General features: G+C 37.7%; 1 protein-coding gene across 6 annotated transcripts in view; it reads left to right on the top strand.

Moving 5' to 3' along the window:
• The window catches only part of Asb3 (ankyrin repeat and SOCS box containing 3), a 138,346-nt gene that overhangs the window by 24,567 nt on the left and 86,729 nt on the right, over positions 1 to 27,050 (top strand). For 5 of the 6 annotated variants that reach the window (XR_011372527.1, XM_070025625.1, XM_070025620.1 and 2 more), the window contains exons 3-5: positions 2,044 to 2,202; positions 23,443 to 23,555; positions 24,124 to 24,259. Coding sequence is in view for 5 of the 6 variants with exons in the window: in XM_070025625.1 (XP_069881726.1) it covers positions 2,044 to 2,202; positions 23,443 to 23,555; positions 24,124 to 24,259 (408 nt within the window). In the remaining variant the exon portion in view is untranslated. The remainder of the gene's footprint in view (positions 1 to 2,043; positions 2,203 to 23,442; positions 23,556 to 24,123; positions 24,260 to 27,050) is intronic. The other variant, XM_070025623.1, reaches the window with a different exon arrangement.

Here is a 27,050-nt window from a genome sequence, read left to right as displayed (position 1 = left end):
ACCCAAAACCCGAAGAGCAAACAAAAAGCCTAAGTATTCTGCTATTTGCTATTACACAGGTTTCAGATATTTTCTACATACTTTCTCTTAGTCTTTTACTTTTCTTACAGTGTCAGTTTATATTTGTTATGTCTTCAAACCTTCTTCACTGACTCCTCTGCATCTTTATTCATGGTGGTCTCTTTCCAAGGTTTTAGAATTTTTTGCACATGATAAAATTCCTTGTGTTGTAAAAATTATTTTATATATAGCTTTCTCCTAGAATTCCTAAGTAAAATATGGTAAAATGATATAAATTGTGTAAAGGGCTTAAGTATATACCTGAAAAAGATATTTATCACTTTTGTGATCATCATGTATAAAATTCATATGGCCTCATTTAAATTTTGACTCAACTACTGAGAGATATGGATCTCAATTTTAATTTCTTTGCCAAACAAAAGCCACATGTTTTTTGTTTTCCTTTTTAGAGGTTAGCAAAAAGAAACAAAAAACCCAGAAGACTGAAAGTCGGCTGCCTGTCTATACCACTTTTACAAGTAATAACTAGGTACTTTATTATTCATAAATGAAAGGGTGCGGTGCGTCAGCAAACAGGGTGTGGTGTCACTGGCAGAGTGTTAGGTCTGCTCTTGTCACTGCTACACAGATGGCCTCAGCCCTAAAGTGTAAACAAGAAGAAACTCAAAAGTTGTGATAAATGACCCAATGTGCTGCTACCATTTAAAAGTTTGTGTAAGATTGAAGATAAAATAGAGGTTATAGCATTAAACATTAAAAGTGAGTATGATAGCCAGTTTTTTCAAGGAGTCCTCTTGCCACGAAAGGAAGAAAGTCAGTAGTTGGCAGTCTAGGAAAAGGTGGACACAGTCCCTTTGGTGAAACTTGCATATCATTTTAAGGAAGACAGTTTATCATTGGAACTTGAGTACTAAAAACCATAAAATGATACTTTGGAGACCCTACTAAATTTGTAACTGTTACAGCACATAAATATCATAATGGTTACATTTCTACTATATTTTATTAGTGTTTTACAAAAATTAAAACTACTCCTGAGTCTGCTGAGCCCCACTGAGAGTTAGACCAGCAGTCTTATTTTTGCTGCATAACTGGAGCCTGAGGGAATTTAAGTAATTTGCCCAAATTTTAATCCAGATTATAAATGAAGATGCCAGCAGTGCAGCCTAAGTCTTCAAACTGCAAGTGTTACCTTCCAGGTTCAATGGTGTTAAAGTTAGCTAAATATATAATTTTTTTTGTGACTGATACACTTATTTCTCACCTTTAGAAATGCCTTTCATTTTTTTTCTTCATAGGTAGTTATGCCAGAGGTTGTGTTTCTTTTTCTCAGAGTTGCTTGTACTTTTTAGAGGTAGGAAAAAGTTCTTTTCCTTGAGAGTGGAAGCCTCTATATAACTTTTTGGATTTTTTTTTCTTTCTCAGCTGGGTATTGAACCCAGGTTCTCATGTATATTAAACTGAGCTTCACCCCCAGCCCTGGAATTCTCTGGTTTGGGAGATTTATTTCTTCTCTTTCACTTATTTATTTATTTATATCTGCATGAACTCATGGATGTTTATACTCTGGGATATAGTCTAATAAGATGTTATTTATTTTGTGTCCGAACAGTTTTGGTCATTAGCTACCCTTTCAGATTGACTTCTATGTTTTTTTGACATGGGGCATTTTGAAATTGTAATAATTTATAAATTTTTTAATTAAAATTTTTTTCTTGAGCATTATTTTTTTTCTGAACCTTTACTTTGTTGTAGTCTTTATTTTGCATATTCTCTCTCCTAATCCTAGAATCAGACATTCTCACACCTCCACTTCCAGCTTTTTAGTGGCTAATTGGAGATAGAGTCCCAGAGACTTTGCTGCTTGAGCTGGCTTTGAGCTGTGATCCTCAGCGCTCAGTCTTCTGAATAGCTAAAATTACATTTTAATATTTCATTAAATTTCTCATATTTTTTTTGCTTGCTAAACCCAAGAAATGCAAGTACTAATCTTCTAGTTGATAGATTTTTATTCTTCCACAGAGTCATCTGAAACTTACATTCAGTCAAAGACTTTCGAAGGCTTCTGCGCATTACATCTTGCTGCAAGTCAAGGACATTGGAAGATTGTACAGATTCTTTTAGAAGCTGGGGCAGATCCTAATGCAACTACTTTAGAAGAAACCACGCCATTATTTTTAGGTGATGTATACTATTTGTGGTACAGATACAATTTTTAAAATTAATTTATTTTTTTGTTAACATAACTGTTAGAACATGTCCTTTTGGTAAATATTACACCACCACTTCTCTGGTTTTGAAACTGGAAATGTATTTTTAAAGTTTCCCTCTTGTTTTCTATTTTTGGGTTGTGGTAGCACCTGGACTCTATGTTTATTAAAAGTTGAAAGAAATCTGCTCTCAATTGTCAATATTGTAGATTTTCTTTGTGTAGTTCTGAAAACCAGGTAGTGCTTAAATTGTAGCAATAGTTACAAGGTTACCAAAAGATGTTTTATATTTGCTTTTTCTTAGTATTAAGAAGCTTTTTTAAATTAAGAAGCTTTTATAGAAGAAATCACCAGCTAATCCTTTAATGCTAGTTAATTTGTGGCCTATATATCTGTTCAGATTTATTCAATTATAGCCTTTAAATTCTTTAAAGATGATAGCCAAATTCTAAGTGGTACACTTTCAGACCTCCCTTCCTCCCCCCCCCCCCCCCCCCCGTCCCTCTCTCCCTTCTTTCTACTCTCCTAAACATTCCCCCTCCTCTACCACTTGAGCCATAGTGCCACTTCTGGCTTTTTTCTTCTTGCTTATGTGGTGCTGGGGAATCAAACCCAGGGCCTCATGCATGCAAGGCAAGTGCTCTACCACTGAGCCACCTTCCCAACCCTCCATCTCTTTCTACTGAGAATTGAACCCAGTATTCTCGTTCATGCTAAGCATGTCCTTAACTATTTGAGCCATATCCTCAGGTCTAGAATTTTATATTGTAACAAGGGCTCTGCTTTCTTCTGTTTTTGAGACAGGGTATTGCTGCATTACAGATGTGTTACATCACACCCAATCTCCCTTCTTTCCTCTCCCTTGCTTCCTCTGTTCAGTTCTTATCCTTTTCCCCTGCTACATACACATACACTTACATGTACACTTACAAATACATGTATACACACACATACACACACACACACACACAGTAAATATTCTAAGGAGATAGGGTTTGTTTTTTAATGGGGTGGTAGAGGAAAGAAAGATCCTGTGCTTGAGACTGTGTTGGTGCTGCTGTTGCTGTTGCTTTCTTCCCTTCCCTTCCCTTCCCTTCCCTTCCCTTCCCTTCTCTTCCCTTTTCTTCCCCTCCCTCCCTCCCTCCCTCCCTCCCTCCCTCCTTCCCTCCTTCCTTCCTTCCTTCCTTCCTTCCTTCCTTCCTTCCTTCCTTCCTTCCTTCCTTCCTTCCTTCCTTCCTTCCTCCCTCCGCTTCTTCTTTTTCTTTTGCAATAGAGATATTTTCTATTATAGGTTACCTGACAGTCTTTAAAAATGTAAAGATATTGTTAGTGGATGAATGTATATGAAGCATCATTCACTATTTACAAAGGAAGGAAATAGTGTTATGTGACTACAAGGATAAGCCTTTCCATTTTTTTTTTGGGGTCCAGTCGTGGGGCCTGAACTCTGGGCCTGGGTGCTGTCCCTCATCTCTTCAGCTCAAGGCCAGCACTGTACCACTTGAGCCACAGCGCCACTTCTGGCTTTTTTCTTTTTGTTTATGTGGTGCTGAGGAGTTGAACCCAGGGCCTCATGCATGCTTGCAAGGCAAGCGCTCTACCACTGAGCCACCTTCCCAGCCCCAGTCTTTCCTTGTTTTTGATGATGTATATATGAAATTTTATTTATCTCATTGCTTATTGGTCTTGAATATTACATGCATCATGTAATCAGCATTTTAGTAAAATGAATAGCTGTTTCTGAATATTATTTAAAGGCAAAGTCTTTCTATTTCTCATTGCATGTAATTTATATAATTCTTTATATTTAAAGGTATATTATTTTGTGCAAATGTCTTTTTTTTTTTTTTTTGCCAGTCCTGGGGCTTGAACTCAGGGCATGGGCACTGTCCCTGAGCTTCTTTTGCTCAAGGTTAGCACTCTACCGGTTGAGACACTCTACCGCTTCTGGCTTTTTCTGTTTATGTGGTACTGAGGAATTGAACCCAGAGCTTCATGCATGCTAGGCAAGCACTCTACCACTGAGCCCCATTCCCAGCCCCATTAAGCCACGTTTTCAGCCTCTTGAATTTTTTTAAGATCAGAGATTAATATCTTTTATTTATTCAATAAGCATGACATGCAACTAATATGTTAAAAGCCATATATCATAATTAGTGGAAGCTTTAATCAATTAAAAAAATAACCCAAAACAGAATGTAAACGTTGGCTGGATCTTATTTTGATCAAATCTGTTGTTCTTTTGATTGGGGAATTGGGTCTATTAATGTTTAGGGTAATTATAGAAGGATGTGTCATGTTTCCTGCCATTTTCTTGGTTTCCTATATTTTGTTTCTTTCCTATTCCTGTGTCTACTAAATTGATATTCTAGTAATTTTTGTCTGTATTTCTTTGATTTTGATTGTTTTCTTCAGATTGTATTTCTCCCTTTAGAATTCATTGTAATGCTGGTTTAGTGATCATGAATTCCTTTAATTTTTGTTTCTCATGCAAAGTTTTGATTTCACCATCTAATGTAAATAATAGTTTCACTGGGTAGATCAGTTTGGGTTGGCAGTTGTTGATCTTCAGTGCTTGGATTAAAACATTCCAGGCTCTCCTTGCGGAGAGGTCTGTATTGATTCTGATTTTCTTCCTACTGTAATGTAGCTCCTTCTTTAATTTTGTGGCATTTAAACTCATTTCCTTGCTATTCACGTCTAATGGCATCAATGAGGGGGAAGGCTTTGAAAGTAAAGGCATTGAAACCAGTAAAATAATAGCTGAGAACTAACTTCCCTACTCTTAAGAGAGAAAAATCTCACCTGCCTAACAGAAGCATATAAAACTCCCAGTAGACTGGATCTAGGAAGAAATACTTCTAGATACATTTTAGTAAAAACATAAAGATAGGTTCTTTTAAAAGTCTTTAAAAATAAAGGTATCTTTTAAATAAATATACCTAATTCTACTTGAAAACTCTGATAGTTATTTAAAAAATAGCTTTTACCTTATTTTGTTGTATGTTTAAAACATTGATAAATTGGAGTTTGAAATCCAACCCAGTGTGACTTCTTAGTACATTTTCTATGGGAACTACACCACATGCACTTTTGGCTTTTGATGGATTGCTTTTTATTTTTTGTGCTTCTGAACTTCTGCGTATTTTGTATAACCTTCAGTGTTAAACATAGCAGCAATGTTTACTAAGAACAAATTGTTTTATAAACAGTGCTATGTGAGACTGCTTGTTTCAATATTTAATCATGAAATGTGTCATACTCTGCTTCACATGGCACATCCTTTAACTCTGCTCATATATTCCGGAATTGAACACTATTGTCCTCATGGATGATCATTCAAAAATATATTTTGAGATACCTAGTTTTGAGATTTAGATTCATATACTGTATGTTGATCTTTATTTTTGTAATGATTGTTAGATTTTCACTTGAACAATTACTTTCCTCAGGGACTGTAATATATGCATTTTCCTTGAGGACGTGTTATGAAAAATACACATTTGAGGGCGGGTGCTGTTGGCTCATACCTAGCAGCAACTCAGGAGGCTGAGATTTGAGGATTGAAGTTTGAAGCCTGCCTGGGCAAGAAAGTCCATGAGACTCTTATCTCCAGTTGACCACCAGAAAACTGTCAGTGGCTCTGTGGCTTAAAGTAGTAGAGCACTAGCTTTGAGCAAAAGTCTAGGGACTGTGCCCAGGTCCTGAGTTTAAGCCCACACTGAAAAAAAAAATGCAGTTTGAGTTTTCCCAGATAAGAAGTATGGAGTTTACTAAAAATTATACTTAAAAGTATTAATTGTAGGGGCTGGGAAGGTGGCTCAGTGGGAGAGTGCTTGCCTTGCATTCATGAGGCCCTGGGTTCGATTATTCAGCACTACATAAACAAAAAGAAAAAAGCCGGAAGTGGTGCTGTGGCGGCTCAAGTGGTAGAGCACTCGCCTTGAGCTGAAGAGCTGAGGGTCAGCACCCAGGCCCAGAGTTCAGGCCCCACGACCAGACCCAAAAAAAAAAAAAAAGTATTAATTGTGTTCAAGTATTTGCTCTTATCTATGTTTATAAAGTTTTATATTTCTTGATACAACTTTCTTTTTTGTTTTATTCATATAATTAAATATATTTATATGATCTGTCATTTTATTTTGTTATCTCTAACTGACAAATTTATATTTCCAGTGTTTAAAGATAAGGAAATGTAAACCCCTTTTTTCATTTTGGTGGTACTGAGGATTAAACTCAGGGACTCATACTTGCTAGGCAGGAGCTCTATCCCTTGAGCCACACCTTCAGCTCCTTTGTGTATTGGTTGTTTTCACTTAAACCCAGGCTGGCCTGGATGACAGGCACCTACCACTGTACCCTATTAGTTGAGAAGGAGTCTGTGAACTTCTTTTTGCTTAGGCAAAAAAAAGTGTCAGGCACTGTAATACTTAATCTCTACCTCAAAAGTAGCTAGGATTATAGGCTTGAGCTAATACACCTGTCCATTTTCCTTAAATTATGTAACCTTTTGTTCCTTTCCCAACTTTTGTCATCATATTTGAATTGCCAGTGGAAATAATATTTTGCCTCTTGATCTGTATTGTAAATTCATTTTATTCTTACTTCTGTGATTAAATTGCTTAGAAATTTATCACCAGGTATTTATTTTGCCATAAGTTCTTCAGTTTGGTTGTAAAACTTCTCTTAACAGAGTCCCCTGAAAGGACTTAAGAAAATACTGTTCCTTGAATTCTTACATGTTTATTATTGAGGTATGATTTTGTATTTGAACAATAGTTAGATTAGATTCAAAGCTCTTGAGTCATACTTTCCTTCTTAAATGGTGGTCTGTTTTGTTTTAGAGTTAGATCTGAGGCCACCCTAAATTCCGATCTCTTTCTCTCCCTCTCTTTTTCCTCCTCTCTCTCTCCCCTCTCTACCTTCCCCCTTCTTTTTCTCTCCTCTTCTCCCCTTTCCCCTTTCCTTTCTCCCAGCTTCCCCCTACCACTCTCTGAAGTATTTTACATGTCAGATTTTTCTGTGGGTATTGCATTAACATGTAGATCTACACTTTAAAATGTCAGCATATTTTTGGAATTATTATTATAAATTATTAAATTATATTAATTAAATATTTGTTCTATTCCTATGACACTATGACAATACTCTTAGGTTCAAATTATTCATATTTGATCAATACTTTTTTTAATCAATGATTTCATCTCCAGTGTTCCTTTTTTTTTTTTTTTTTAAGTCTGGTCGTGGAGCCTGAACTCTGGGCCTGGGTGCTGTCCCTCCTCTTCAGCTCAAGGCTAGCGCTCTACCACTTGAGCCACAGCGCCACTTCCGGCTTTTTTCTTTTTGCTTATGTGGTGCTGAGGAATTGAACCCAGGGCCTCATGCATGAAAGGCAAGCGCTCTACCACTGAGCCACCTTCCCAGCCCATCCCCAGTATTCTTTATTTTACTTTTCTTGTTCTTTTTTTTTTGGTTGGTCCTGGGTCTTGAACTCTGGGCTTGGGCACTGTCCCTCTGCTCTTCAGCTCAAGCCAAGTGCTCTACTACTTGAGCCACAGTGCCACTTCTGGTTTTCTAGTGGTTTATTGGAGATAAGAGTCTCACGGACTTTCCTTCCCCGGGCTGGCTTTGAACCATGATCCTCAGATCTCAGCCTCCTGAGTAGCTAGGATTACAGGCGTGAGCCATCAGCGCCCGGCTTTCTCTTGTTCTTTTTAAAATATCTGTTCTTTTTTTTTTTTTTAAAGTAACTTCTGTTTTTTTTTCTAGTGTTATTTTTTGTTTGTTTGTTTTTTGCAATTTCACCTATATTTTCAAGGTATTTCCCCCCTAGGTCTTTTCTGAAGTCTCATATTTAAAGTATGTCACTTTCTGTCATCTAGCCATGATTCACCTGGACTCTTGTATCTCAGCCTGTTCGTTTACACAGAGACAGTTGCTTCATTAGTTTGTTTTTTTTTAAACAACAACAACAACAAAAACCAAACAAAAACCTCCCAAACTCTTTGACAGAGTGTTCAGTCACTTTGTGGCAGTATTTTCTATGAGGAAGTGTTTAGTTTATTTTGTTTTTGCTTTATTATTTTTTGGTAGCTTCCCTTTTTCTTGTAGTGTCCTATGGATTTGTGCTGCTTCCTTTGTGATAATTCATCTCAGAAATATGTGTAAATTGGTTGACCAGTTATTTTCTAAAGGTTTATAATAGAAAGGAGCAGAGCCATATTCTATATTAGCCAGTTTTCTTTTCAACTCATGGTTTTTGAATTTGAGTTAATTTTAGCTCTGTCTTTAACAGTCAGTGATGTGGAATTTTTTGCAGTGCAGTTCCTGTATGGGCCAGCAGACAGACTCTTTTGCCAACATGGCTTCTGTGTGATTCCTTATTTAAAGCCGGTTCCTCTGATTCCAGGTTGAACTGGGTATATATCTTTTCTGCTTCTGGGAATTTATATTTTATACCTCAGAGGGAGCTTCTTATCTTTAAGAAGTGTATTTTGATTTCCTTTCCTAAGATGTGCACCTGAGATATCTCTTCCTCCCATAAGTACCCAGGACTGACCTCCATTCTTTTGGAAGACATTTACAACTATTTCTGATCTGCAGTTCAGAAATTTACAACTAAGATCCTAGTTTTCTAAAAGTGGGAAGTGTATTATTACTATTATTTTTTGCTGGTCATGGGGCTTTAACTTTGGGCCTGGGCTTTTGCATTCAAGGCTAGTGCTCTACCACTTGAGCCACAGTGCAGTGATGAATCACTTTTTTTGTGATTAACTGGAGATAAGAATCTCAAGGACTTTCCTGCCCAGGCTGGCCTTGAGCCACTATCCTCACATCTCAGCCTCCTGAATAGCTAGGATTACAGATTTCAGCCACTGGTACCTGGCCTAAGGAGAGTGTATTTCTTAAATATAATAATAATAATATTATTATTATTATTCAGTTAATCTATACTGATTAATAATTGCTTTAGGTTTTATTTGTTATTGTTTTTAGTGTTTTAAGGTAGACTCTTACAAGGTAGCTTAAGCTGGCCTTAAACTTGTGATCCTGTTGCCTCTGCCTCTTAAGTACTAGAATTACAGGTATGCTATTACCACGCTTGGGTTCTTTTGGGTGATTGTTTCTTTTTCTTTCTTTCTTCCTTTTTTTTGGTGCTGGTACTAGGGTGAAATTTTGGGTGTCTTCGCTCTAGCTTAGCTGTTTTGCTCATAGCTAGCACTTTACTCCTTGAGCCATGCTTTCACTTTGGTGTTTTTGCTAGTTATTTGGAGATAACGAGGATTCGTCTTCCTTGGCTGGCTTAGTACCTCAGTCCGCAGAGTAGCTAGGATTACAGGAATGAGCCACATGCCCAGCTCTCTCTAAATATTCTTATTTTTTTCCTCTTTCTTTTTGGTGGTACTAGTGTTTGATTTTGTAAATATCAATAAAATACATTTCAGATTAAATATTGGTGGCCATGACACATTTTAGTAATACTAATCTGTAGAGGGTGATTTTACATTATGTAGCTCTTCTCAGCAAGGAGACTTCCTTTTATAATTATATTACAAGCTTTACCCAGTGACATTCTTCTAATAATCCTTGCCAGTCACATTGACAGAGCAAGTGGTTGCAGCTAACGTATAGTATCAATTGAACTTAGAGTGGTCCGCTAATAATTGTTTTTGCCATATTGTATTTGATATATTTTGTTGTCACAAAAACACAGACCTGGGCTGGGAAGGTGGCTCAGTGATAGAGTGCTTACCTTGCATGCATGAAGCCTTGGGTTCCATTCCTCAGCACCACATAAGCAGAAAAAGCCGGAAGTGATACTGTGGCTCAAGTGATAGAGTGCTAGCCTTGAGCTGAAGAGTTGAGGGACAGTGCCCAGGCCCAGAGTTCAGGCCCCATGACCGACAAAAACAAAAACAAACAAAAACCAAGAAAAACCCACACAAGCCAGGGGCTGGTGGCTCAGGCCTGTGATCCTAGCTACTCAGGAGGCTGAGATCTGAGGATCACAGTTCAAAGCCAGCCCGGGCAGGAAAGTCTATGAGACTCTTATCTCTGATAAATCACCAGAAAACCGAAAAAGGCAGTGTGGCTGAAGTGGTAGAGAGCTCACCTTGAGTGAAGAGCTGAAGGACAGTGCCCAGGCCATATTCAAGCCACACAACCGACAAAAAAAAAGAAAAAAAAAAGAACAACAAAAACACAGACCTGAGGTTACTTACAATAAATTAGCAATGTGAAGGAAGGAAGGTTCTCTTATGGCAGTGCAGTTTCTTCCCAGTCACCACCAGATGGCAGCGTAACCACAAGTCCAGGGACATTGAAGCACCTAAATAGCTTATGAACATTGTTTATAAAAGAGGTAGTGTAAATGGTTATATCTAAAGTAGGTATGCAGTACAGTTGTATAGGAAAATGAAGTACATATTAGCCAAATGGAATACTTGTAGAATTAAAAAAAGTGTAGATGCAATTGAAAAGTTGTATTTAATTCAGATATCCTAATAGAATATGTAGGTAATCTCTAAGACTCTGAAATCACCAACTTCCTTCTGTATAGTTAGAGACAATTTGGAGTTTGTGGTTAAATTGTTCATTATAGCTCAGTGGCTATGATATTTCTTCAAATTAATTACTGTCAGAATCTGTCCTTCAAAACCAGAGTGTATTTTCCAGCTTTGATATAGAACTTTCTTCATTGTGATTTGCAACTGGTGCAAATTATTTGTAGCTCTTTTCTAGAATACATAGGTTTGTTAAACATTCAGTAAGGTTTTTAAAAAGTTGTGTTTTGAAAAAAATTTTTTTTGTGGTATGGACTTGGGTTTTGAACTCCAGGTCTTAGAAGGTAAATTTCAGCCATATATTCAGCCTGTTTAGTTTGCTTTATTAATTAATTAATTTTTTTGGGTCTGGTTGTGGGGCCTGAACTCTGGGCCTGGGCGCTGTACCTCATCTCTTCAGCTCAAGGCTAGCGTTCTACCACTTGAGCCACAGCGCCACTTCTGGCTTTTTTCTTTTTGCTTATGTGGTGCTGAGGAATCAAACCCAGGGCCTCAGGCATGCAAGGCAAGTGCTCTACCACTGAGCCACCTTCCCAGCCCTTAGCTTTATTTTTTATATATAGTCTGTGCTTCTTCTCTGGTTGGCCTTGGAAGACCATAACCTTGAGTCTTTGCATAGTTGGCATTAAAGATAAGGAGCACCATACCCATCTTGTGTTTAGAGAGGGTCTTGAAAACTTATTTTGCCTAGACTGGCCTTGAACTTAAGTCTTCCTATCTCTGCCTAACAAGTATCTATGATTATAAAGTTGAGCCACTCTGCCTAGTGCTAAGAATTTCTTCTTTAATAAGTGCTGTATGCAACAGTAATCATTGTGTAATATTCCTAGTTAGATTTAGGACTTAGATGTATGTATAGGTCAGCCATGTTTCTTCCAGATGAAATCTTGCTTGGAGTCCAGGCTTTCATGAAACCTTCATGTAAGGTTTGTGACTGGACTTAATATACTCACTCATACCACAACTAAATTTTTTAATGCTGTTGGTATTATGGTATTTTGTTTTTATTTATTTTGTATTGTTTTCCTCAAATAGTTTTACAAAGGGGTTTCAATTTAACATGTTAATTTCTTTGTACATTGTCTCTTGGTCAGTCTCCCCATTCATTATTCTCTTCTCTCATCTATCCCATCCACTCATCTCCTCAAGTTTCCTGTATTATTTCTCACATATGTATTCTCCCACTGTTTTTGTTACTCAGTGTTGTCTTAGACAAAAGAATACTTCTTCCTTCTAATTTAGGGAATAGAAACATTTGTTTTTTGAAAAATGTAAAATAAACTTTTTGAAAAGATTCCTAGTGGCATAGCAAATAGGAGAGAGACTTGACAAACAGGAGCACATCAAAATAAAAAAAAATAGATAAGAAGAAAACAAAAATAAAAAAAAATAGAAAGACAGCCAACAGACTAGGAGAAGATACTTACCAGCAACACATCCGATAAAAGGCCTAATATCCAAATTATATAATGAGCTCAAGAAATTAATCCCTCCTAAAGCTAATAAACCAATCACTAAATGGGCAAAGGAGCTAAGAAAAGAAGAGGTCAGGATAGCAAAGAAATACTCAACATCTCTGCCTATCAAGGAAATGCAAATCAAGTAGATGGATGGACCTAGAGCAAATAATGTTAAAAAGAGGTAAGCCACACTCAGGGCAACATATGGTGCATATTTTCTCTCTCATGTGGAAGCTAGATCAAAAATAACATCACTCCAACACACACACACACACACACACACACACACACACACACACACACACACACACACACACACACACACACACACACACACACACACACACACACACACACACACACACACACACACACACACACACACACACACACACACACACACACAAAAGGAGGATACTCTTAGGGGAACACAAAGGCACATGGCCTGTACCTCTGATCAGAAAACAATATTTATTGAAATGAACTCCAGGAAATTGAAATGAGAGTTGTTTTTATGTTTTTGTCTTCTTTTTGTCTTGTTTGTTGATTTATCTGTCTTTGGAAGGGTAAGTGGGGGGGCACATGATTGAAGGACCAATGGTGAACAAATATAAGAGCGGTATTCATTAGATACTATGTGGAAAATGAACTATACAACTTGTGGGTGGGAATGGGAGGGAAAAACTGGGAGAGTGATGGAAGTAATGAGATTGCTCAAAAAGAAATGTACTCATATCTGACTTATATAACTGTACCTACTTTATAGTAACAATAAAAAACAGAAATGTAAAATGTTTCCTAGACATTGTAGGAAATGATAAAGCATACTTTTAACAGATCTCTTTCATATTATAAAACTATCTGTTGTTGCTGGAGGGGCTGGGTTACAACCCTCTGGACTTGGATTTTCTTCTCTCTCAGCTGGATGAAGTCTTAAACATACATCTCCAGGGCTGGGATGTAGCTCAGTGGCAAAGCGCTTGCCTAGCAAGTGCAACGTCCTGGGTTCGATCACCAGTACCAAAAAAAAAGAAAAGAAAAAAAAATACAGTTAAAAAATACATCTCCATATTTCCTATACACAGCGTGCTGTCTTCCAAGGTGGAGTGAAATTACTTTCTTCTTTGATTGGTTGATTGATTTTAGTGTACTGTGGTTTGAACACCTTCCTGCTCCTTCTCTTTTCTTGGAAAAACTCAAAGCCTGGTGCTTGCTAGGCAGGCACTCTCCTATTTGAGCCACATCTCCAGTCCTCTTACTTATTCTTTAGGACAGTTTAAGGAATTTGAATTTCATTTTCATTAATTTAAATGTAGCCACACATTGCTAGTGACTTTTGTATGGGAGGATGTGGTTCTAGATAGCAACAGAATGAGTATAGTTTTTCTTAAACTATAAGAACAGTAATCTTTTTAGATCTGAAAAGTGGGCCTTCTCTGCTCTTGCATGTGCTCCTATGTGAGTTCCACAAGGGAAGGTAAGGGAGCAAAGAAAAATCACTTTGGCCAATCACTTGTTCCTCTCTGGGCTGGTAGATATCACAGCTGGATTTCCCTCAGACTCCTCTGTAGATGAGTAATTATTAGGCTACTATGCTATTAGACTTTGTTCCTGATAGTGAGTACTTTCCATTTAATTGAGGATAATATAGTAAGTAGAAATTCAATATAACTTATAGTATGAGCCATAAGCAGTACAAAGTACAGATTAGTTCTATCTTAATTATTGTTACTATTTTACTGTGCATTCGTCTACTTGTTTTCTTTTATCTTCTTTCTGTTTCTTTAGAGTTTAAAGCATTTAAAAGCATTTAAAAGTTATATAAAGTATGACTTTAATACTACTAAGTAGGACAGCATTTAGCTATATTTTGTATTGATATGTTTTTGGAAATTCAGATTATATAGTATATACATTACTATATTTCAAGTACTCATAGTAGCTTGTAAATTCCCATTTTGGAATTCTCTTGAGAATTTGTCAATTCTTTTTGTTTTCTGAATTTGTAGACAGTTTCAAACATACACAAAAGTATATAGAAAGATGTAATTGCTGTATTCCTAATACTCAACTTCAGTAACGATCAATTCATTGCCAGTGTTGTTTCAGTTACAGCCTTACTCACTGTCTCAGAACCTTAATAATTTTTTTTGAGACTGGGTCTTTACATGTAACCTAGGCTTGCCTCTTAAGTGGAGATCCTCATGAGTCTCCTGAGATTATAGGCATAATGGTACACACTGACTCATAATTCAAAACAAAAATGTTCATGTACATATCTCTACTAAAGAAAATACCTAAAATGATAATCTTATTAACAGTGTATATCCAGTTAGTATTCAGATTGATCTGTGTGTGTGTGTGTGTGTGTGTGTGTGTGTGTGTGTGTGTGTGTGTGTGTGTGTGTGTGTGTGTGTGTGTGGTGTATTCCTCATTTTGTTGAAATTGAGATTCAAATAAGGGCTATTTGATATCATTAGTTAATATGTTGCTTACACGACATAGTATAGTACTTTATCAGTTCTGCCTCTGTACACTGTTATCTGTCCATGTATTGATTGTTGAATGGATGAGATCTCAGTGATGTTTTAACATCTGACAGTATTGGTAGTGGTGTTTTAAAGGAATCAATTTTCCTTTGTTCTCCAGATGCCTCCTTGTGCTCAGAGTATTATTAAAGTGAATTCAGCACACACTACTCATAGATTCTGATAGGGAAAGATGGTGATGATGTTACTGCTGATTTCAACAACAGTAGAAGAGGACTTAGAGTTTCATGCTTCTGAGATGCCTGGCCCTATGCATTTATTCCCAGTGAATTATTCCTTTCTCCTCCTCCTCTGCCCTCCATCACCCAGAATATTCTGTGGTATATATATCATGTACATGCTTATCCTGATTATCATGTGAGAATCTGTGTTATTTGATAATCACATTTATTATTTACAACCACTTGAATTTTAAAAAGTTTGTTGAGGAAAAGAAAATTTGGTTCCTAAACTACAAATAAATATACAGGGATGGTATACTTTCAAGTTTAATAACTATGTTCTTTTAATGAAAAGCTCTCTAACATTACCATAGTGATTCAGTTGTTGAAGTATTTTATTATTTGGTATTTTACTCTTGGCCTCTAGGATATTCAGTTATAATAGTCATTGCCTGTAAGCAGATATACACATTCCAAAATTACGTGAGTTAAAATTACTAGTATCGTCATCATCATCATCATCATCATCATCATCATCTTTGTTGGTGCTTGATCCTCAGAGTGATGATACTGAGAATAGTAGATTCTTTTAAGAGGTGGAACTGAATGGGAATTTTAAGTTCTTGGGGGTGTGCCCTCAAAGAGGACAACTCTTTCCTCTTTCTATTTTATTTCACTTCCTGGCTACAAGTTGAGCAGTTTTGTTTAGCTATGTGCCTCCAGCATGGTGTTCTTACCATAAGCCTAAAGCAGTAGGGGCCATCTGATTGTGGACTCAAACCTTCAAAGCTGTGAGCCAAAATATACCATTGTTTATTCCATGCCTTCTCTCTGTGATGGGCAGTATGTATTGTAAGGTCTGCACTGGGACACCTCCCCACCTCTTGGCTAAGTTTCTGCCCAGTATCTGTTACCTAGGTAACTGGCAGACCTGGAAGCAGTCACCTTCTGCTCCTGCTAGGTCACATCCTGGGCCACCTCTGGTCATATGCCTCCCTTCTGACCTTAGGAGGGTCCCAGACCCTGAGGTCACATCCAGATCCAGTGTGGCCACACCTTTCCCCCACCTGGCCACACCTCTTCCTGGCCTTGGCCTTGATAAGTCCTGGTCCAGGGATGGATTACCTTTTCTTTTTCAGCTATGCCTCTCCACCAAGCACGGTGGGGGCAGCAGTTTGGTAAATAAACTTCTTCTCCTGCCTGAATAGCACAAGATATCGAAACCACCTATTTAATATACCTTACAGTGTACATGGGTGAGCATGCCTTTTTAATGGATAAAGTAGCCAATGGAAGATTAAATCTGACTCTCTGTATTTAAAAGTAGGGGGACTTTAAACTTTTATTGAAGACTTCCTTCTTTTATTGAAATATAATATATAATCTGTAGTGCCAAAAGTTTATGGAATAAGTTATCACAAACTGAGTACACCCATTAATAGCACTCAGCTGAATAAACCAAGATTGTGACTACTGTATTCCAGGAATTCCCTATATGTTCACTTCTAGTCGCTTCATACCATGCCATTCCTGGAAGTGGTTAGGGAATCATTCAGGTAAAAGTGAAAATTAAAGTTTTAGTTTATTTATGTATTTATTTATTTATGTTGGTCGTGGGGCTTGAACTCTGGGCCTGGCTCTGTCCCTCAGCTCTTCAGCTCAAGGCTAGTGCTCTACCATTTGAGCCACAGCATCACTTCCAGTTTTCTGAGTGGTTTATTGGAGATAAGAGTCTCTCCAGCTTTCTACCCTGGGTATCTTTGAACTGCAATACTCAGATCTCAGCCTCCTGAGTAGCTAGAATAATAGGCATGAGCCACTGGCTCCTGGCTATGAAAATTGAAGTTTTAGAATTGAGCAAATTTATTCATGGAGAGTGTCTAAAGTAAAGGAATAAAAAATAAGAGTTGAGGCCTAAATCTTGGTGCATCATCACATTTTGAGACTATAGGTACTGTAGTTTGAGTATGTCACCCAAGGGTTCATATATTGGGAGTTTGTTCCCCAGTGTGACAATGTGAGAGAGGTGGAGTTTAGTGAGAAGTCATTTAGAATATTGCCCTTGGAAGGAATTAAATTTATAGTTCTAATGACATTCTCAATTGGTTTCCTCAAGACTGATGTGTTATAAAAGAATGAACCTGGCCCCTTGCTGTACTCTGGCATCATGTTTCAGCATGTAGATCTCTCACTCATGCTCCTGACTGTAATGCTATTCAACAGGACATTCTCACCAAAGCAAGCCAGTGTTGACACTATGCCCTTGAACCTCTAGAACAATGAACTAAATACACTTTAACCTATAAAGCAATCAGTATCTAGTATTTTGTTACAGAAACAAAAAAACTGTTGAGAGAAAATTGTAAAACTATAAGACTACCATTGAGAAGAAAGTTGATACAAAGAAGCATGGAGAGTTTGGGTGTAGCTCAGGTGATAAGGGTGATGATTGTAGTTTCAAACAAATTATGGAGTAAACTTTGTTTGATATTTGTGGATAGGGTAAAATAGAAGTAGAAATTTTTATTTCTCATTTATTTCTGTGTTTTTAGTACCTAGAACATTGCTTGGCATATTGTAGGCACTTTATAAATATTTGTTGACTGAATATATGAGTGAAAAAATGGAGCAATTGAATGTAGACTCAAGAAGTATACTCTTTGGGGGAAGTTTAAAGGTAAAAAAAGAAAGGAAAATTGTACATTGATAAGAGTCATGGGAGTTTTGTTTTGTTTTAATTTTTTTTATTTTTATTCTTATTTTATGAAGCCTTGTGGTTGCAGGTACTCTGTCACTAGTCATACTTCCTGCCTTTTTGCTTTATTTTTTGAATAGGGCTTTGTGCTTATGCCTAAGCTGGCTTGGAATGCCATCCTGTTTATGCTTTATGCATAGGTGGGATGACAGGTGTGAAGTGTGGTACTCAGTCTTCCTTAAACCTTGATCCTTCTGATCTCTGCTTCTGGAGTAGGTAGGACTATGAGCCACTATGCTCAGTCTGTTTGTAAAATTTATTTATTGGTAGTACTGGGAGACTGAACTCAGTTCCTCTTGCAAGGCCAGGGATTCTACCACTTCAGCCATTTTCCATTGGTATCTTCCAAGTAGTGGCTTACTTTATGCTTAGGCTAGCCGGGGCTGTGATCTTCATACTTCTACTTCTCTATATTGCTGGGGACAACAGGCACCTGCCAAGCACCCAGCCATTATGTTTCTTCTGTAGCTGGGATAACAGGTGTGTGCCACCACAGCAAGACATTGAAATGGATTCTTAGGCAGTATTATGCCTGGGCTAGCCTTGAACTATGATTTCCCAATCTTTACCTCCCAAGTAGCTAGGATAACAGAATTGAGCTATTGTATCTAGCTTATTTGTTTACTTTTTAGTGTGTGATTTTTATTTTGTTTTTAAATTAACTTTTCATTACCATGCATTAGTAGTACAAAAGTTTCTTCTGTAACTTTCCCACATATGTATATAATGCATCTTAAGTAATCTCATCACCTTTGTCACTGCCCTTTTCCTGTTCCCTTCTTAAAATAATTACAAGCTTTTTTGTTCTTTATTCTCTTCCTCTTCCTCCTCCCTTCCCCCCCTCCTCTTCCTCCTGCTCCTTCTTCTCTTTCTCTTCTTTCTGCCTGAGACTTGGACTCAAACTCAGTACCTGCTGCTTTTGATTATTGGCTAATGCTCTACCAACTGAGCCATGCCTCCAGCCCCTTATTCTATTCTATTTTCTTTTTCTAGTCATGGGGCTTGAACTCTCGGTCTGCATGCTGTCCCTCAGATCTTCAGCTTAAGGCGAATGCTCTGCTACTTGAGCCACAGTGCCACTTCCAGTTTTCTGAGTGGTTTATTGAAGATAAGAGTCTCATGGACTTTCCTGCCTCTTCTGGCTTTGAGCCTCAGATCTCAGCCTCCTGAGTAGCTAGGATTATAGCCGTGAGCCACTGGTGCCCGGCTTTTGCTCTAGTCTTGTATTTGCAAATAAACTGCTTTAAGCAATATTGATCCTAATTTACCTTTTTAAATTAGCATCTGTCTGTCTGTCTCTGTCTGTCTGTCTATCTATCTATCTATCTATCTATCTATCTATCTATCTATCTACCTATCTATCTATCTATCTATCTATCTATCTATCTATCTATCTATCTATCTATCTATCTATCTATCTATCTATCTATCTATCTATCATTTTTCCTGGCAGTACTGGAGTTTGAACTTAAAGCCTTACTGCTAAGTAGTCTCCACTAATCCTTGTTTATTTATTTTTGTGACACACCTCTACCTACCTGAATTTTCGTTTTAAAATTTTTAAAGAAATCTTATTAAGTAGTTGTACAAAGAAGTTACAATTCCATATGTCAGGTTATGAGTACATTACTTCTTGATCAGTGCCACCCCTATCATTCTCCATTTCCCCCCTCCTATCCCTACCCTCAAGTTATGTAGTTCAATTTTTATATAATGTACAATGAATATAATGACTGAATTTGTTCATCCTTGCTCCCTCCATTCATGTATGCCAGCCTATTATTTGTTTATTTTTATTTATTTTTGTGCCAGTCCTGGGGCAGATGCTATTCCCGAGCTTCTTATGCTCAAGGCTAGCTCTCTACCATTTGATCCACAGCTTCACTTCTGACTTTTTTTTTTTTTTTTTGGTCTAGTGGAGATAAAGAATCTCACAGATTTTCCTGCCTGGGCTTCTTCTGTCATTCTCAGATCTCATCCTTCTGAGTAGCCAGGATTATAGGTGTGAGTCACTGGTTCCTGGCTTTGTTTATTTATTTAAAATTTTATTGTAAAGGTGATGTATAGAGGGGTTACAGTTATATAAGTCAAGTAAAGAGTACATTTCAGTTTGTTTATTTTTAATGAAAGAAAACCTTAGATTTTCCTGGGAATTGTGAACAGGTTTAGACCAGTTTACAATATACTAGTAGACTCAATAGAGAAGGGATGATGAGAATTGGGATTATAGCACAGGCCAAACAATAAAGAGGAGGAAGCCTGATGCTTCTCTGGACATAGGAAAGAACTGGAATAAGTGAACTGTTTCTACACAGAATGCAGTGTAAATACTAGTATGCAGTGCATTCCTACCAAGTGCTAGTTTCAGTTGGGTGAGGTAATTTGCTGTTGTTACTGACATGCTTCTCATTTCTCTATCTCACAGCTCTCAAAGCAGAAGCACTCATAATTCTTTGTGGTCCTTCTCCAGCCAGCCTTTCTCTTTCACCTTGTACCTATTATCCAAATGTCTAGTATGTGAGTGAGCGAGTGAGTGAGTGAGTGAGTGTGTGTGTGTGTACTCCTGGCCTTGAACTTGCTATGTAGGCAACTGAGTATGTAGGCAACTATGTACCACTGAGCCATTTCTCCAGTTCTTTTTTTTTTTTTTTGCCAGTCCTGGAAATGCTTAAACTCAGGGCCTGGGGCACTGTCCCTGAGCTTCTTTTGCTGAAGGCTCGCACTCTACTACTTCAGCCACATCTTCACTTCTGGCTTTTTCTGTTTATGTGGTACTGAGGAATTGATGCATACTAGGCAAGCACTTTACCAGTAAGCCACATTGCTAGCCTTTTTTTTTTTTTTTTGCCAAACAGATTTGAACAGAGAGCCTTGTGCTTATTAGGTAGGCATTCTTCCACTTGAGCCACACCTCTCTCTCAGCTTTAATTTTTTGGACAGAGTCTCATGGTTTACAAGCCATTCTGGACTGCAAATCTATTTGTGCCTTTTTTGTAGTTGGATGATAGATACCAGCTACTGTGCCCTTTATTTTATTTTATTTTTATTGAGATGAGAATCTCACCAACTTTTTGCCCAGGCTGGCCTTGAACTGTGATCTTGATGTCTACCTTCTGAGTAGCAGAGATTATGGACATGACACTATACTCCACTTAGTGCCTTTCTATTGTTATGATTCTATTGTTGTTGATTCTCATATCCTGCCTCCTACTGTGGTCGAAGACAAAGAATTACTGTATGCTTGAAATGGAAAGTAAAACAAAACAAACAACCTTGCTTGTTTTTAAACCTTTTTCCATACCCAAGCACATGAAAGTAGATCTTCTTAGATGCATTTTAGCTCCCTCTAGTATAGCTACTGCTGTCTTCAAATTTTCACCTTAAAGGAATAATTTATCACCCTCACATCCGTGCTATGCATAACACATCTTTATTAGCTAATGTTTCATGACTGCGTATGTGTGTACTTATTTTGTGTAGTACTCTATTGTGACCTCTTTATACAGGGAATATATTCCAAGATGTTGAGTGGATGCCTGTATTCACATTAAAGTACTGAACGTGTGTGTATATGTATATGTGTATATATATATACATACTGCTATCTCTCTCTATAAAGTACATATGTAAAGTATATATGTACATATAAATATACACCCACCTATGATAGAGCTTAATTTATATGCAGTAAGATATTACAATAACAACGAATATAAAATCACAAGGCTCCTGAGTGACTAAAACATATATGTGTGGGTAGATATTCTGGACATAGGGAAACTTCACTTCCTGAGTATCAGGAGGGAATAAGATAATATAAGATTTTTATTACATATCACAACAACATGCACTTTTAAACTAAGGGAGCTGGTGGCTCATACTTTTAATCCTAGCTACTCAGGAGACTGAGATCTGAAGATTATGGTCCAAAGCCAGCCCAGGCAGGAAAGTTTGTGAGACTCTTTTATCTCCAATTAACCACCAGAAAACCGAAAGTGGAGCTATTGGCTCAAAGTGATAGAGTACTAGCCTTGAGCAAAAGATTTCAGGGACAGAGCCCAGACCCTGGGTTCAAGCCTCATGACCTACCAAGAAAAAAAAGAAAGCAAACAAACAAAAAAACTCAATTCAGCTTCTATTTAACACTTTGGGACTGCTGTTGACTGTAGTAATGAAGACTGCAGAAGGAAACCTTGGGTAAGGAGGACTGATAGGCTTTATTCTTGCATTCTGTTTTTCGTTAATTCCATGCTTAAGCTTCCCCAGGATTGCTGCCACCTTCAGGTGAGGTTTTGTGGTAGATGATGCTGCAAAGCTTAACCCAGCTTGCCTGTTGCATCATTTCAGTAACACATTCTCCAGATAACACATACCTATATTATTATGTCCATTTCTTAATCAAATATGATCAATAGACTATTAGTTTAGACTAAACATATATTTTCTAATGTTAAATTACATATGCAAAGGAAAATAGGATAACTTTTTTTTTTTTTTTCCGGTCATGGGGCTTGAACTCTGGGCTTGGGAGCTGTCCCTGTGCTCTTCAGCTCAAGGCGAGCACTCTACTGTTTGAGCCACTTCTGGTTTTCTAGTAGTTTATTGGAGATAAGAGTCTTATGGACTTTTCTGCCAGGGCTGGCTTTGAACTGTGATCCTCAGATCTCAGCCTCCTAAGTAGTTACGATTACAGGCATGAGCCATTGGCACCCGGCTTAGGATAACTTCTATGCATACCTTTTGGAGTTATGGCTAGGCATATATGCCATCCTTCATAGGATAGTAGAGAAGGATGAGTGATTAGTTTTAGTAGTTTTAGTTATCACAAGGTAATATATATTTAACTTTTTTTTGTTGCTGTTGGTTGTGGGGCTTGAACTTGGGGCCTGGGCACTCTCCCTGAACTTTTGTGCTCAAGGCTAATGCTCTATCACTTTGAGCCATTTTATATTTTTGTGTTTTTGGTTTTTTGCCGGTCCATGGGGCCTGAACTCTGGGCCTGGGAGCTGTCCCTCAGCTCTTCACCTCAAGGCTAGCACTCTACCACTTGAGCCACAGTGCCCATTCTAGCTTTTTCTGCTTATGTGGTGCTGAGGAATCGAACCCAGGGCCTCAAGCACACAAGGCAAGCACTCTACCACTGAGCCACCTTCCCAGCCTCATCTTCTTTTATCCTTTTTGTTATCCCAAAGCCCTTCCCCAAACAGCGCCAATTTCTCTTTCCTCACCCATTTCCCTAAGAAAATAATTTTAGCAATGATTGTTGCTTATAATAATAAAAGAATTCCAAGATGCAGAACTGGCCTTCACTTTTTGAGAGTACTCTTGTCATTTGTGATAAAATGGTAATAGCAAGGCTTTCAACCTTTTTGAAGCTCTTTTTCCAGACTAGTACTTTTTTTTTTTAAACTCTGTCCACCTCCCCAGGTGCATGTTAAACAAACTATAGCCATATAGGTTCCATTATCAGAAAATAAATATTTGCCTTTTGGCTTCTATTTCCTCTTGTCTTTTAACATACATTTGAAAATAGTGTGGCATGTGGACAGAAAGGATTAGGTGTATGTAAATGGGTTTGTGCTAAGCCAGTCACGGTAAATGTTCAGGAATGATCACAGCATTATGAGTTCTGAGGTGAATAAATGATAAGAACATCTCAAGTGTCCAGTTTTACAAATTTACCTTTTTGCTGACAGTGATTTTTGTGACTACTGTATTCCAGCTGTTGAAAATGGACAGATAGATGTGTTAAGGCTGTTGCTTCGACATGGAGCAAATGTTAATGGATCTCATTCTATGTGTGGATGGAACTCTTTGCACCAGGCTGCTTTCCAGGTAATCTCTGAATTTATTATTTCATTTCCATGTAAATTGTGTGTTTTACCCCTTTAAGATGACAGTTTTATACGGTTTTTTGCTTCCTACTTGCCTATGATTTATGATGGTTAGTGCAGCACAAAAAGGCAGTCTAAATGCTAATGATCATTCTGAATATGCTGTAGTAGCTGTAGCAGCTTTGGGCTATAGGGATTACCTAAGTTTTTAAAATCTTGATAGCATAGTTAAGAAATCGTCTGAATATTTGTGATATAAATTGGTAAAGTGTAGTGGCTTATTTTATGATAGTGTGTTAAGAAGCTGTGATTATTCCTTAGTGCTTGGGTTAGAAAAATATTTTTGCAGGACTTTGTAAGGATTATAATGCCAAGAGATCACTAATTAACATATTTATATTTAATGGGTTAGAGATAGATGATAGTCTGATTGGTTCCTTCTTCCCCAACCAGTACTACAATACTGTTTTGTTTTTCTTCAAAAAGGAATTCAGAAAATGCAATAAGAAAAAATAATGCCTTCTATTTTCTTTGTTTTCATTTATTTAAAATCTGAATCTGTGCTTTAGGGAAATGCTGAAATAATAAAATTGCTCCTTAAAAAGGGAGCAAATAAGGAATGTCAGGATGACTTTGGAATCACAGCTTTATTTGTGGCTGCACAGTATGGCAAGCTAGAAAGCTTGAGAATACTTATTTCATCAGGTAAGATTAATTCATTAGCCTTTGTACTGCTATGATCATGACTTTTAACTTCATGTATTTGTTGGAAGAGTCATTCTTGATTTAAGTATAAATCAGTTTATAATATATGGTTTTATATGAGTGGTAAATGAGAAATATACAAGTTGATTTATGAGCCTGGTTATTGTCTATTACTAGCAATGCAATGCACAGCTACTAATTTATCTGAGTAGTAACATAATGATCTATCACTAGGGCAGGTTTATTGGCAAATTGAGTGATGACGCTGTTGTTTTCTATAGGGACCAGAGCACTTAACAACTTCTAGGGTACAAGTGTGGTGTGGGCTTATTTTATTAGGTCGTTAATTAGTGCATTAAACTTTTTGAGTTGCATGTTTTGATACTCATCTAATTATTTAAATGGGTTTATTTCAAAGCATGTTTATACCTTATTATGATAATAGCAACAGAAACCTATGATGGTGTTGAGATGGTATTCTTAGTTTATGTGACACTTCTGAGACGAGAAATGTTTATTGTATATGGGTCTGTAAAGCCCTCCCATATAGTGTATCTGCTTCCTTGCTGCTAAACTGTTGAACATAGGTAAGGGAGAGGAATACCATGACATATGCTGGCAGGGAAGTTTTCATTCTATATCTGGACTTTAAATTTTACTTTCTTTTTTTTTTTTTTTATTGTGGAAATACCGTGCAGAGGGGTTATAATTACATGGGCAAGATAATGAGTACATTTCTTATCAAGCATTGTTGCCTCTTCCTTTGTTTCCCCTTCCTAATCCCCCCCCACCCCCCGCCAAAGTTGTAAAGTTCGTTTTTCAACATAACGAGTACAATATTACTTTCTTTTTTTTTTTTTGGTCGGTCATGCGACCTGAACTCTGGGCCTGGGCACTATCCCTCAGCTCTTCAGCTCAAGGCTAGCGCTCTACAACTTGAGCCACAGCGCCACTTCCAGCTTTTTCTGTTTATGTGGTGCTGAGGAATCGAACCCAGAGCCTCATGTATATGAGGCAAGCACTCTACCACTGAGCCACTTTCCCAGCCCTACAATATTACTTTCATACAGACAAAACAAAAGTTTATTCAAACACAGGGCACATGTTTTATTCCTTCTTCTTATAAACCTTCAAATACTTGTCAGTGTAGTAAAAGAAATTTTCAGAAAGTAAAAAAAACAAACAAACATTAAATGCCAGTTTGTTTGTTATAAATAAAGTATCTATGTATCTTTTTTTATTTTTGTTGGTCATGGGGTCTGAACTCGGGCCTAGGCGCTGTCCCTCAACTCTTTAGTTTAAGGCTAGCACTCTACCATTTGAGCATAGCGCAACTTCTGGCTTTTTCTGCTTATGTGGTGCTGAGGAATTGAACTCAGGCCTCATGGATGCAAGGCAAGCACTCTACCACTGAGCCACCTTCCCAGCCCCTCTATGTATCTTTTTTTGAAAATTTTTTATTATTAATTTTTCATTGGAATTATAGAAGTGATGTACAGAGGGTTTACAGTTACAAGAGTCAGGTAATGAGTGTATGTATATCTGTTCATACAGTGTCTTCTGTTCCCTCATTCTTTCCCAGTTCCTCCCTTCTGTCTTTGCCCCATACATTGTAAAGTTCATTTTATCAGTGTCTAGTGAGTTCTACTGTTGTGCTTTTTCATCCTTTTTCCCTTGAGAATCTATAAATCTTAAAGTTGAGAAACCCATTTATTTATAATTGTATTTATATATATATCTTTTTTTTTTTTTTTTGGTCGGTTGTAGAGCTTGGGCGCTGTCCCTGCACTCTTCAGCTCAAGGCGAGCTCTCTACCGCTTGAGCCACAGTGTCACTTCGGTTTTCTAGGTTTTTTGTTTTGTTTTGTTTTTGGGTCTGGTTGGGGGGCCTGAACTCTGGGCCTGGGTGCTGTCCCTCAGCTCTTCAGCTCAAGGCTAGCACTCTACCACTTGAGCCACAGCGCCACTTCCGCCTTTTTTCTTTTTGCTTATGTGGTGCTGAGGAATTGAACCCAGGGCCTCATGCATGCAAGGCAAGCGCTCTACCACTGAGCCACCTTCCCAGCTTCTAGTGGTTTTTATTGGAGATAAGAGTCTCATGGACTTTCCTGCCTGGGCTGGCTTTGAACCGTGATCCTCAGACCTCAGCCTCCTAAGTAGCTAGGATTACAGGCATGAGCTACCAGAACCCAGCTGTTTTTATATTCTTATACAAAGGAGTTACCATTCAACAAATTTTTTATAGGTACATTTTGATGAAATCATTTTTTCAAATACGTATTTTTTAAATTAAGAATTCTAGGTGCTGTCAGGTGCTGGTGGCTTATACCTATAATCCTTTCTACTTGAGAGACTGAAATCTGGGGATTGTTCAGAGCTAGCCCAGGCTGACAAATCTGAGAGATTTTTTTTTTTTAATTGCCATTTAACCAGCAAAAAAGCCACTGGAGACATGGCTAAAGTGGTAAAGTGCCAGCCATGTTGGAAAAGGCCCTGGCACAAGAATAAAAGAATTCCAGGTCCCTGAGTGTTTTGAGTGCTTTGCCAAAGATCTACAAACTTTCTGGCTGAATCAGGGCTTAGACTCAGGCCTTTTGACTTTTTTTTTGTGCCAGTTACCAGGGCAGACTTTCCTGCCTGTGCTGACTTTAAACCTTGATCCTCAGTACTCAGGTTTCTGCTGAGTAGCTGGGATTATAAGTATGAGCTACCAGTGCCTGGTACCTTTTGATATGTGATGTTCCTTCTCATACTATGTCATATTCTTGAAGTCCATCTTAATTTGGTTTATG

This window comes from Dipodomys merriami, unplaced genomic scaffold, assembly GCF_024711535.1.
Source record: "Dipodomys merriami isolate MVZ:Mamm:240054 unplaced genomic scaffold, mDipMer1.0.p SCAF_17, whole genome shotgun sequence".
Classification (NCBI taxonomy): Eukaryota; Metazoa; Chordata; class Mammalia; order Rodentia; family Heteromyidae; genus Dipodomys; species Dipodomys merriami.
This window is presented reverse-complemented; position numbering and strand designations above follow the sequence as displayed.